This window comes from Rhagoletis pomonella, unplaced genomic scaffold (assembly GCF_013731165.1).
Source record: "Rhagoletis pomonella isolate Grant_MI unplaced genomic scaffold, Rhpom_1.0 Rhpom_scaffold_00010, whole genome shotgun sequence".
Classification (NCBI taxonomy): domain Eukaryota; kingdom Metazoa; phylum Arthropoda; class Insecta; order Diptera; family Tephritidae; genus Rhagoletis; species Rhagoletis pomonella.
Window position 1 is genome coordinate 36,656,577 of NW_023458564.1, and position 12,539 is coordinate 36,669,115.

Here is a 12,539-nt window from a genome sequence, read left to right on the forward strand (position 1 = left end):
TCCGCGCCATACACCAGCACAGGCATGATGAGTGACTTATAGAGTGTGATCTTTGTACGACGAGAGAGAACTTTATTTCTCAATTGCCTACTCAGCCCAAAGTAGCACTTGTTGGCAAGAGTGATTATCCTTTGGATTTTTTGGATTTGGCGAATGGCGGGATCGCCTTGTGGATTGAGCAGAGCACACTTAAATTCCAGTCGTCGGGCATGCGTTCATCTGACCATATTCTGCATAAGAGTTGATGCATGCACCTTATGAACTCGTCGCCACCGTACTTTAATAGCTCACCTGGCAGGCTGTCAGCTCCACCAGCTTTATTGTTTTTCAAGCGCGCTATCGCTATTCGTACCTCGTCATAGTCCGGTGGTGGAACATCGACTCCATCGTCATCGACTGGGGGCTCGGGTTCGTCTTCTCCACTAATTTCAGCGCTACTCCCATTCAGTAGGATTGAAAAGTGTTCCCTCCATAAATTAAGTACATTCAGGACATCGGGCACTAGGTTGCCATTGTTGTTCTTACAGGAGTTCGCCCTAGTCTTGAAACCTTCCGTAACCCTCTGGTAAAATTTTCGGGCGTTTTTCCTGTCGGCTTGCCTTTCAAGCTCTTCGCACTCACGTATATCGGCCTCTCTCTTATTATTGCGGCAAATACGTCTCGGTTCCTTCTTCAGCTCGCTATAACGTTCCCACATGGCGCCCGATCGCCAAGTGACCCTATAGGCGGCGCCTTTTTTTATCTGCGGCTTCTTGACATTCCTCATCGTACCAGTTGTTCTTTCGGGCTCGCTGAAATTCTACTACTTCTTCGGCGGCGGTACTTAATGACCGGAAAATGGGGTTCCACTGCTAGCTTATGTCGGATTGTTGAAGAGTGCTCTCAGAGAGCAAGTGTATGAGTCAAAGTATAAACAGAACCTAATCGCTGTGCGAATTTCGTCGATCGGAGCGATGCCGCTGGGTGATGTTCGCCGCAACATTTCGCCCAGTAAAACAGAACAGATACGAAATTCGTATCAATTGAATGACAAACAAAAAATATAAAAATACAAAACCGAAAAGATGAATCACCAAATTTTGCCATTCTGATTATTGCTAATGATTATCTGCTAGAAAAACGAGGAAACAAAGCTACTTTTCCACTGAGAGCTGATTTTATGATCGGCGGCAGCGGCAAAATTAAAAATAAATCTATTCTTGCCGAATTTCGTCGATAAAACTTCGTCGTCGCTTTGGTTGTGGGAAATCTCATATACTGCAGTGTGTTTTAATTTTAGCAGCGAACTTTCTGCCGACGAATTTCTCTGAGCGATTTGATTCTATTTTTACTTTCAAGTGGCGAATAAATTGGCCGTCTGTTGTGATTGCAGCTTTTCGATGTTAAGCTTTCCTTGCATTGTTGGGCGCTCATTTTTATGCTGCACAGAGGCGGGTGCGCATCTTGGCTACAACAAGATCGTGGTCCGAGTCGATATTTGGCCCTCGGAGTGTACGTACGTCTAAAACGCTGGAAGCATGCATTCCGTCTATCACAACATGATCGATTTGGTTTCTCGTTTTTCGATCCGGAGCCACGTAGCTTGATGGACCTTTTTATGCTTGAACCTAGTACTATATATTACCATGTTTCGGGCCCCGGTGAATTCGATCAGCCTCAGTGCGTTATCGGACGTTTCGTCGTGGAGGCTGAATTTTCCGACAGTGGCGCCAAAGATCCTTTACTTGCCCACCTTGGCATTAAAATCGCCGCGCATGATTTTAACATCGTGGCGCGGGCAGCGCTCATATGTACGCTCTAAGCGCTCATAGAAAAGATCCTTGGACGCCTCGTCCTTATCTTCCGTCGGGGCATGGGCGCAGATGAGCGAGATGTTGAATAATCTCACTTTGATGCGGATTGTGGCTAGACGCTCGTCCACCGGGGTGAACGCCAGTACTTGGCGACGGAGTCTCTCTCCTACCACGAATCCAACACCGAATTTGCGCTCCTTTACGTGGCAACTGTAATAGACGTCGCAAAGCTTCACACTTACTTTTCCTTGCCCCGGCCATCGCAGGATACGTGGATATAAATATCCGGACGTTTTGAGCTGCGATTTGAACCGTGCGCTCGAGATTTGATTCTGGCCACTCCCAGTTGAATGGCAGTCAAAATTTTTCCACTTCCATTCTCCCATAATGTCAGGTCATGTCCCGATTATTATATCGACAATATCGATGACTGTATCGATACATATACCGATAAATGTTTCGATAACAATATCGATTATTATATCGATAGCAATATCGATAAATATATTGGTTTCAATATCAATAGTATTTGTAAATATGATGATAAATATATCAATAACAATATCGATAAATATTTTAATAAATTTATCAATAACAAAATCGATTATTATAACGATAAATATATCGAAAACAATATCGATAACAACATTGATAAATACAACGAAAGTTCCGAAATAGAGTCGCGGCAATCTCGAAATAGTCCGGGGATTCCCGAAATAGTCTTGAACATCTTGATTTGGGCCATAGAATCCCGTAACAGTCATGAAATCCTGATTTAGTCCCGAAAACCCCGAAAATCTCTCAAATCCCAAAATAGTCCCCAAATGGAGTCTGTGTCAATCTATGTACATGCATACACATCACCTTTTAACCTTTATGTTTATTATTTTCTTCATCTATGTACATATTTGCCCTAATATACATAAGTAAAGTGTTTAAATTTTCCTTGAACTTCGTTTTTGCATCCTTACACCTCCTTGGATTTGTTTTTATTTTTACCTTTAACTTTGTCCTTTTCTTCAGATATGTACCTACTCACCTTTACTTCTTTTAATTTTATATTGGTCTTAATCTAAATCTAATTCATAAACCGCTTATTACCAAGCTTTCTATTTAAGGACATCTTTCCGGTCCAACCTATTTAGTTCCAACCATTTCCGTGTGCGCAATTTTCGTTGAATTTGCCAATTGCCAACCAACCGCCGCTAAAGACGTTTCACTTAAATGACAAATCTTTTGTAATTTTTTTTCCATACATACATACATATGTATTAAAGCCTGTTCTATTCCAAAACAATCAAGCTACTAACGATGAAAATCGATGGATACATAAGCATGTTTTGATTGGTCAAATGAAAATGTGCAATATGTTTTTTATATGAAATAGGAGCAGCAAATAAAAGGAGCGTTCCTTATCTCCCAGAAATAGTCAGAAAAAGTCCGAAGTAGTCAGATTTAGTCCTAAAAGCGTTCCTTAACTCGGAAATGACAGCAAAAATGAGAGAGCAACAGTCAGTGAGAGTGACTCTCATCAGTCCGAAGTAGTCAGATTTAGTCAGAAGAATTTTTTCTGGCAAAATCCTGAAAAGTGTCAAACTCAACTGAATTTAAATTAACGGAAATTAAAGAATACGCTAAAAGTGAGAATAATCTAAAAAGTAAAAGAAATTAATTGAAATTGGAAGAAGGCAAAAAATAATTGATATAGCAAGTGTTTATTGTGCTTGTGTGAATGTGTTTTGTACATACATTTCTGTTCTTATTTGACGTTAGTTTTGTTGTGACTAAAAATTTGGTTTTTTGCGTTCCTTTACTTTTCATGTTATTCTCTTTTAGTGAGCGCATTTTGCTTACGCTCTGGCATTTTGACACTTTTCAGATTTTAGTCCAAAAATATAAGGAATGAGCCTAAAGTTACTCATACGCCACATCGTACATGGCCGACTCGTACATGCTCGTACAATCAAACAAAAGGAGATAACACCTTCCACTTAGGCTTAAATTTGGTAAAACTTTTTTTTCAATAGCATAATTTTCCAGTATTGTTCAATAAGTGACTATAAGTTACCACAGGGTCAAGGTGCAGAGATGATATTTTCAGAGATAGTAATGGAGAGTTCTAGGTTTAATTTAAGCCTTAGTTGTAGGTCCTATCACATTTTGCTTCCTTATTGCAAAAAACGCCATTTTTTACACTTTGACCTCATTTTTTCTCAAAATCTGGAGCTGAAGGAAACTTTATACTTACGGATACGTAATCGGTACAAAAAGTTTTTCAGAAACAGCTTTAAAATTTACCGTACAAAAATCCCTGCCCTGTGCAATCAACGGGATTTTATAGATACTTCAAGCTTTTTCTTCATTATACTAATGGACTACAAATCTGCATACCAAACGTTTTTCTAGAAATTCTAATTAAAATGTTTGCCATTTTGATGGACCTGTTGAATTTTGCTAATTAGGGCTGTTCAGGATGTTGTGGAAATGATGCTGGATTTTCAGTTGGATTGCATTTGTAAATTTTTTCTTGCTGCCATGGCAACCGTGTGCATTTTGTTGTTGGGAATTTACAAATGCAACGAATATGCAAATCAAAGAGCATATGCACGAGATCCTGAACAGCTCTATTGTGTTTATTCTAAAAAGATCTCGGTCCAATTTGGAAAGTTACGCCTCAAACTCAATAAAAATTTTTCAACAAAAAACAAATAAAAACATAGAAAGGGACCTTAATTCCCAAAGACGCCAACCAACATTTTTTTCGAAATCGCGTATTCCACAGATTTTGGTAGGATATATTGAAATACACCTGCAATAAAAATTTTAAAGTGTTATTACCAAAAACAACGGAGTTATATGCCACTTTAAAAAAGCCCTACCTGTTTTTGATATTCTTTTTTATAACGTTTTTTGTTCTCCTGTAAAATTTAAATCTGTTGCTTCGGGCCTTTGTGCATTGTGAATTAAAGTAAGGATATGTCACTTTTGGGATGTTTATTAGACTGCTAGACTGAACATATTCTCCTTATCAAACTTAATATTTGTATGATGAATTCTCCAAAAACGTGAACTTTGTATTAACTCTCTATATTGAGAAACGTGCAATATGGTTAAAAGAAACCAAAAAAATTCAACTAATAAAAATTAAGAAAAAGCACCAAAGGATGTTCTGAAATTGATAAGTTTTCGGATCAATGCTGTTAGCAGAGTTGGGGGTAGTGCACTAAATTTTCAGTTTACATTAGTAGCTAGTGATAGTGCAAACTTTTTCACTACTAATTTTGCTGTTTAGTGGTGAATTGCAATATATCAGCCTCACTATACAATAGTGATAGTGAAATAAAAAAAATTTCCCAAAATGAACAATCGAATAGTGAAAAAAATATCGGCTTACTGAATTATTTTTTTCTTCACTAAAATTGTTATCGAAGGCTTATATTCAATACCCTCTATCTGCACTTTTCAAAAAAGTGAGATTCTGATATAAAACCCACCTAGGACTTAACTGTCATCGGTGATATTAATGCTTACCTTGTATAACGCTTGATAGAAGAATTTACTATTAAATTGCAAAGTCGCAATTAACATCAGGGATGGCAGATCAGTCCCAGATGGGTTCTAACACCACAAAGTAGTTTTTGTGGAAATTGCAGATAAGCCCTCGATATGTAGTAAAAAAATCCAACCCTAATGTTTATGGAACTTTTCATTAAATTGAAAGACGAAGATAACAGTTTATAGCATCAGTGGTATTCGCGCTTCTGTGTATTCGCTGTATCCTGCTTAAGTGTAACTGGAAGAGAGTGTGGTTTTTGTTGTATATGTATTTGATGTACCGCGCGAAGAGCGAATTCCCCTATAGTTTTATTTTTTCCTAAAACATTTACATATTTTGCGTTACCAATAAACATTTCATATATGAGCCAAGTTTGTTATTTTTAATAATGACTCAACTTCAGGCCCACCTGGGGCCTATTTCATAAAGCGACAGTGATAATTTTGTAACGACAGGCATTTTCCCATGTTGTCAGTGACAATAGGTTTGTTCGTCGAGCAAAAAATTTGTACGAATTATCACGATTTTTGCCCAAATCGCGTTCGTGCAGACCAAAAAATTATCCAACACTCAAAAATTGTGAGAGCAAAGTGACAGTTCTCTTGGAGAGAAGTTACAAATTCTTGCTGGAAAAAATTTTGCCAGCAAGAATTTGCAAACACGAAAAACATGTGGTTGTGGCGCATGGTTGCATTTTTGTCTACAATAATTTGAATAAATTAGTTCGTTAAATTTAAAAATTTATAAACACGAGAGATTTTTTTATGAAAAAAGGAAGTAAATAATTAATTTAGTTAATTCCAATGATTTGAACTTAATTCGACTGAAAAAAATGGTATTCGCAATCGGAATGCAATTGCAACCAGAGTCGATTTAAGAAACCCGACAGCTAGTACGATGAAGAAATTGAAATGTATGTTAAAGAAAGTCAGAACAACAAGGAATATACATGTATATCCTGTTTTTGGCCATCCGAAAGAATTTTAAAAATTCTATAAAAATTTTTTATGTTTGAAATGCAACCGTGGACGCCAGCTGGCAGCGAAACTTGCAAATTCCTGCAAATTTGCGTTCGTGCAGAAATTTGCAAGTTTCTCAACATGAGAGAGAATTTGAGAGAATTTTTTCTTACTCTCTGATATTTTGAGTGTTGGATAATTCTTGCTGGATTTTCGACGAACAAACCTAATTTGACAATTGTCCCCACCTCTTAAATTCCATGAGAAATTTCATTGAAAAGTGACAAATTGTCATTGTTGGGGTTTAAAATTTTCGTTGAAAAAATTGTCGCCACCCAGTAGAACTTGAGGGAGATCTCCCTATATGAAGAATAAAAGGGGTACCCTGACTTGATTTCGGAGCAACAAGAGATATTTGTCGGTTTTGTACTCCTTTATTACTCGCTTAGAAGTCAAATAAGATATCTCCTAAGCGAGCAAGTAAAGAATGCTCTCTGAGGCACGATTTAGGAGCATTAAACGAGATTTTTCGGTTTTTTAGTCCTATTTTTTTACTCCTATATTTAATGTGCCCTGAGGCATAATTTGGGAGCAATAAGTGAGATTTGTCGGTTTTGTACTCCGTTACTATTCGCTTAGGAGCAAAAAGCGATGTCTCCTAAGCAAGCACCCTGCAAAAATCGATGGACCATGTAGTCTATTTGTGGTATATTGGAGTACTTACAAAAGTGCTCCTCTGTCATGCTGTAGCGGACCAACTCGTGTCTCTGCGCCAGCTTATTGTTTGTTACCCGATCACTGCTCGTGTTTTAACGAAATGTGATTGAAGTTAAGCATTTGAAAGTACATTTGCATGTCTGGCTATAGCTGAACGTGTAGAGATGCTAGCTGTTAGTTCTTAGCTCCCAGCATGTTCGGGTTCGAATACCGTCAGAGGCAACATTTAATTTTTAATTTTTGTCTTTGGTTTTTATTAATTTCAAAAAAAGCATATGCGAAGTGAAGAACAAAAGCGCGTACAAACGAAAAAATATAACGACAATGTCATTGGAGTATGTTGGGAGTAGTTTGTGCTACTCTGATGTAATGCAGAGATGGAGTATATGGTCCTGCCCTAGGACATCGCAATGTTAATTGGACCATATTTTTTATATGAATTGTGGTTAATTTTGGAGTACTCCTTGGTCCTTCGGGAGTACTCCTTACATGCATGCATGGAGTAGTCGCCATTTTTGCAGGGCAATCCAGGAATATTCCTTTTGATTGTTAGGGAGCAATACGCACCTCGTTCAAAAGAAATTTCGTGTTTTTGGAAAATATTATCATAAAGCCATATATGTAATACTCCTATATTGGCAGTAAGAGCTAGTACCGTCCGAAAACACTACAGTACAGATATACTAATAAACACGTACGAAAGAAAAGGAACACATACGTTTATAAATAAACATGTACAAAACACATATACAAAAACGGCACTCAAGTACACAATACATTGACAAAAACGGTACTAGACTGTCTCGCTTTGATTTCGGAATGCTTACAGGCTAACCTAATATTCGCGGCTTGCGTTTTGGTACGCATGCCGTCGAATTTGTTTTTTTGCGTCACCCGAAATTGACTTGCATGCGTTTGTATTTGATTTCATTGAGCGAAACGTCAAATCAAAATGTCACGCAGAACAAAATTGGAAATTGAGTTAGCTTCATACGCACGCCGTTCAATTTCGGTTGATCTCATACAAGTTGCATGTGCATGAGAAATTTTTGAATAAATTGGCGGCGTGCGTGAATATTAGGTTAGCCTGTTACACATTGAGAAGTTAGCTTACTGCCAATATAGAAGTATTTCATATATGCATAAAGCAAATATGTAATACAAAAATATTTAGTTTGGAAAATTTGTGTATCAGAACGCAATTACTCAATTTGGACAGCCAAGATAGATTTAAATGAAGGTCCGTCGGTATGTATGAAAAGTTTGTTTAAACTTATTGAATGTTGTATTATTTAACGCAGAATGCATTTCAGATTTCGGGTAATCTTCAAGCGTCCTGTGCCGCCATCAGGACAACAAATCACACTCTCCCAATTTGAGGTGGCTTCTGAACTGGAGCTTCCCCGGCTCATTAATCCAGTGAATTATATATGTATGTGCATGCGTAAGGGCATATGTATGAATGTATGCATTTTTAAATAATTTATTTCTTGCATAATTCTAATACTTATCATAAGTGTAATAAATACATACATGCATTAGTACTTATGTAATGTTTTTAAGCTCCTTTTGGAGCAATTTTGGAGTAATTTTTATCACTCCATTAAGAGGAATGTGGGAGAATAGGAAAGCTGGTCTATACCTCGCTTAGGTTTGTGGGATTACTTCTTTGGGAATACTCCCTTATTGCTCGTTAGGGAGCAATATGTGGTATTTTCCTATGTGCACTCCCGTATTGTCTTTTTGAGGCGTTTCTGAGAGGTTGTTCTGAGATATATTTTATATTGCTCACTTAGGAGGTCTTTGAGATGATATTTCTGTATGAACTCCATGATTGCTCATTTAGGAGGTAAAAGGGATTACTCGCCCTCCTAGGACATCCCATGTTAAAGGGAGTATACAAAATTACATGCTTATAAACAGAAGCATAGGGAGCAATGGGGGTAGTTGTATACTCCCAAGGGAGTACTCACCGAGCAATCGTACGATGCTCCCAAGTTCTACTGGGCAGTCATGAAATTTATATGCAAATTATATGTAATAATTGCATTTGCATTAATTTAGTTTTATGAAATATTCAAATTATTGAAAAGTAATGAAATGCGCGCAATTACCATATAAATCAATTTACAAAACTCCCCTGTGAAAGCTTTCCGACAGAGCTATTTGGTTTTGTCGCCATTGGCGCAACAATTTTGTCGCACAGTTATCCTGTAGGATCTCGGAATAGACTTAGAGCACACCACAAACTAGACTGCAAGTGATTGTAAGTAGTCCAAACTTTGGTCCAACATGTAAAATTATATTTACATTTAATATTGAATGTCCTAGGCTCGGACCAATTGTCCGCTTCTGCATTACATTGTAACCGATTTTGGGGGAAAAAAACAAAAATAAAACTTGCGCCAACTGCAATTTGAACCGGGGTTCTCAGTTTTTCTAAGCGGATACTCTCTCTGCATGCCAACGTCGCACATGAAAATTTGTTGACTAAGTGCCTACATATCAGCAAGTCGTTAATTGTACCCGTTGTCCGCTATTACATGACATTGTAACCAGTTTTAGATCAAAACGCATTCCTTATGCATTATATTCGGACCACTTTTAGTACAATTCACCTGTTTTACATTACATTGCTTTATATTTTTGGACTATCTTTGGAAAGATTGGTCCAATCGCTCGAAAAATATAGTCGTAGGTATAGTAGCTTTGTATCTAGGCCAAAGATAGTCCAAAAATATAAAGCAATGTAATGTAAAACAGGTGAATTGTACTTTAAAATAATCGACGCAACTGCCCGGGCTTGACGTCATTTACATATATCAAGCATAAGAGTGGAAAATTTTGAATAATCTGCTCCTGGTTTTTAGGGAAATGTTTCCCTGAGATTTAGAATTGCAGAATGTTTGCTCTAGAAAAGTAAAATCTGCTAGAAGCTAAAAGGAGTATTTCGAATCGGGCTGATATTAAAAATTTAAACTGCTTAAGAAAGATGGTAAATAACAATAAGTTACGAGCTTGAGGGTGCAAGATAATTGCATCGTAAATTACCCGGCCAGGCCTAAGCTTTGTTCTTGTAAAAGGTATTAGTGAATCATTTTAATTGTAAATGGTAAAATGCTTTTTATTATGTTAAATATAGCTTTACAAATAATTAGTTGTTTTACAGTCAATTATTTACGATATTATAAACCTAGTTATTCATGTGTGTTCCTTACGGTGACACAAATGAATGCATATCAATATACCAATGTTTTACTTTCGTTTTCATTATTTTAAATGAGCGAAATCAATTTATACATTGGGGGCTATCACAGAATCCATCGTATTCGGATTTTTCGTAAAATCTACGATAATGCGATCACTGAATCCGAATTGTTACGAACGTGTGTGTTCAAAGTATACGTTACGTTCGTAGCTATTCGGATTCAGCGACAGCATTTTCGTAGATTTCAACGAAAAATCGGACGACAATGGATTCCGCGGTAGCCCTGATTTTATGAAATTATAAATAATTCGCTTTCTGCATAAAGACCTCATTAAGAAAGCTGGCTAGCTCTTGTTTGATGCAACACTGTCATAAATTAATCGTCCGAAACTGAGAAAAGGACAGCTTACAAGTTCCAGCGCCTGGTGGACATGGGTTCCAACTAATATTTTAAGAGTATTAAAAACTACTTGGTAGACTATTATCAGGCCTATTCTGCTTGTAACCGAACATTTTGTAACAAGCTAATTTTGTTACCAACAATTGTCACCACTTCTTGTAACCGCAATTCTATTTACCTTGGTAACGTTTTAATTTGTTCAGCAATTCAGCTATGGAGTTTTGTGTAAATTCTGGTGTTGCATATTTCACGGGGCAATATTTTGTTACCTGCTCATGAGATGGTAACAAAATTAACCGGTTACAAGAGTGTGGAGAATACGAAAAGGGTTTAAAAATTGACAGTAACTTTACTAACCGGTAACAAAATTTTTGTTACCAACGCAGAATAGGCCTGTATAAGTTAAAATATGTAACGGGATTTCGGTTATGACAGTCTTGAAACAAACCAATTTTATTCCCTTTATTTGTTGTAAGTCCAGTTTTATCGACACAAAGTGGCGTCTATCTTTTCCAACCATGGTACAATCGAGCGCAACTTGAAACGATACATCTTGTCTGATGCTACTGGATTGTGTTCTAAATAAACAGTTTTAAGTTTTGTGTTTTCTTTTAAAACTTCAATATTTTGCCAATCTGAGACCCCATTGTCATTTAGCCAGAGTTCTTCCAATTCTTTCAAGTGCTCAATGTTGTCTATTGATTTCAACCTATTTTTGGCAATATCCAACGTATCAAGCTGTTTGTTCTCATTCAAATTCTCAATTATTTCGATGCCATTCTCCGATATATAAAGTTCAGTTAAATTAACTAATTTATCCAAGTTTTCTATTTTGACTATGCGGTTCGCCTGCAAACTTAGACACTCCAAATTGACTAAAGTATCCAAATTTTCAATTTTTGTAATCTTATTTTTTCCAAGATAGAGTTGACGAAGATTGGTAAGCATTTCAATGTTTTGGATTTTACGAATTTTGTTGTCCCCCAATTCTAGCATCGTCAAATTAGTGAGCATACCCAAGTTTTCTATAACATGGATCTTGTTCGCACATAAGAATAGTTTTTCTAGTTTACCTAGTTTGTCTAAATTTTCTATTTTAGTTAAGCGATTAAAACTAAAATCTAACTGCTCCAAATTAACAAGTGTATCCAGGTTTTCTATTTTTGTAATTTGATTATCGTATAGTTCAAGTTCCTGAAGCGTTGTCAGCGTGGATAGATTTTCAATTTTCTTTATAAGATTCCAGCGCAGGTAAAGACGCTCAATGCATACCAATGGCTCAAAATTTTCTAGTTTGTCAATCCGGTGATGGTTTAGGTCCAATTCTAAGCATTCAGGATCAATGAGAACAACGTCTTCTATGGAAGGTAGAGGTTCTTCAATAATCTCTGACTGGATAGAAGGTCCTATTGATGGACTTTTTGATGCCGAAATAGCAGAGGTATCAGAAGTTTTTGCAACGACACCCTCTTTTCCGTTTTCCATAAAGTTTTCGTCAGACATATCTGAAACAATTCATTAAAGGATTTAAAACCAAAACCTTAAATGCAATAAATACCTGGTTTTATGTTTGTGTGAGCCCACAAACAAGAATTAAAATCAAAACTTGAACCCAAAGCTAAAAACACAACTTTTTATATTTTTAATCACTTTTATTTTGACATTTACTTAGTTGCGGCATTAGGCCTGTTCGTTAAACGAGCATTTTGTACAATTATAGCCCGAACACAATGAAAACGACGAGCTACACCACAGCTGTCAAATTAATTTAACACGTATTCTCAGTGTTGCCAACTTTGATTTTCAAAAAGCTCCAAAAACTTGGAAAAAAAAGCTTTTTACCACACTAAAAGCACCAAATGGTAGGTTTTAACTATATCGGAGAAATTTTAGTTCAGAAAAAAAA

General features: G+C 36.7%; 1 protein-coding gene across 1 annotated transcript; it reads right to left on the bottom strand.

Moving 5' to 3' along the window:
- Positions 1 to 11,032: 11,032 nt before the first annotated feature.
- On the bottom strand, positions 11,033 to 12,340 carry LOC118746314 (protein phosphatase 1 regulatory subunit 7). The gene is made up of 2 exons (XM_036480165.1): positions 12,192 to 12,340; positions 11,033 to 12,138 (listed from the first exon to the last, which is right to left on the bottom strand). Exon 2 carries the CDS (start codon positions 12,134 to 12,136, stop codon positions 11,117 to 11,119), a length of 1,020 nt encoding a protein of 339 aa, XP_036336058.1. The 5' UTR covers positions 12,137 to 12,138; positions 12,192 to 12,340; the 3' UTR covers positions 11,033 to 11,116.
- Between the last annotated feature and the right edge of the window lie 199 nt (positions 12,341 to 12,539).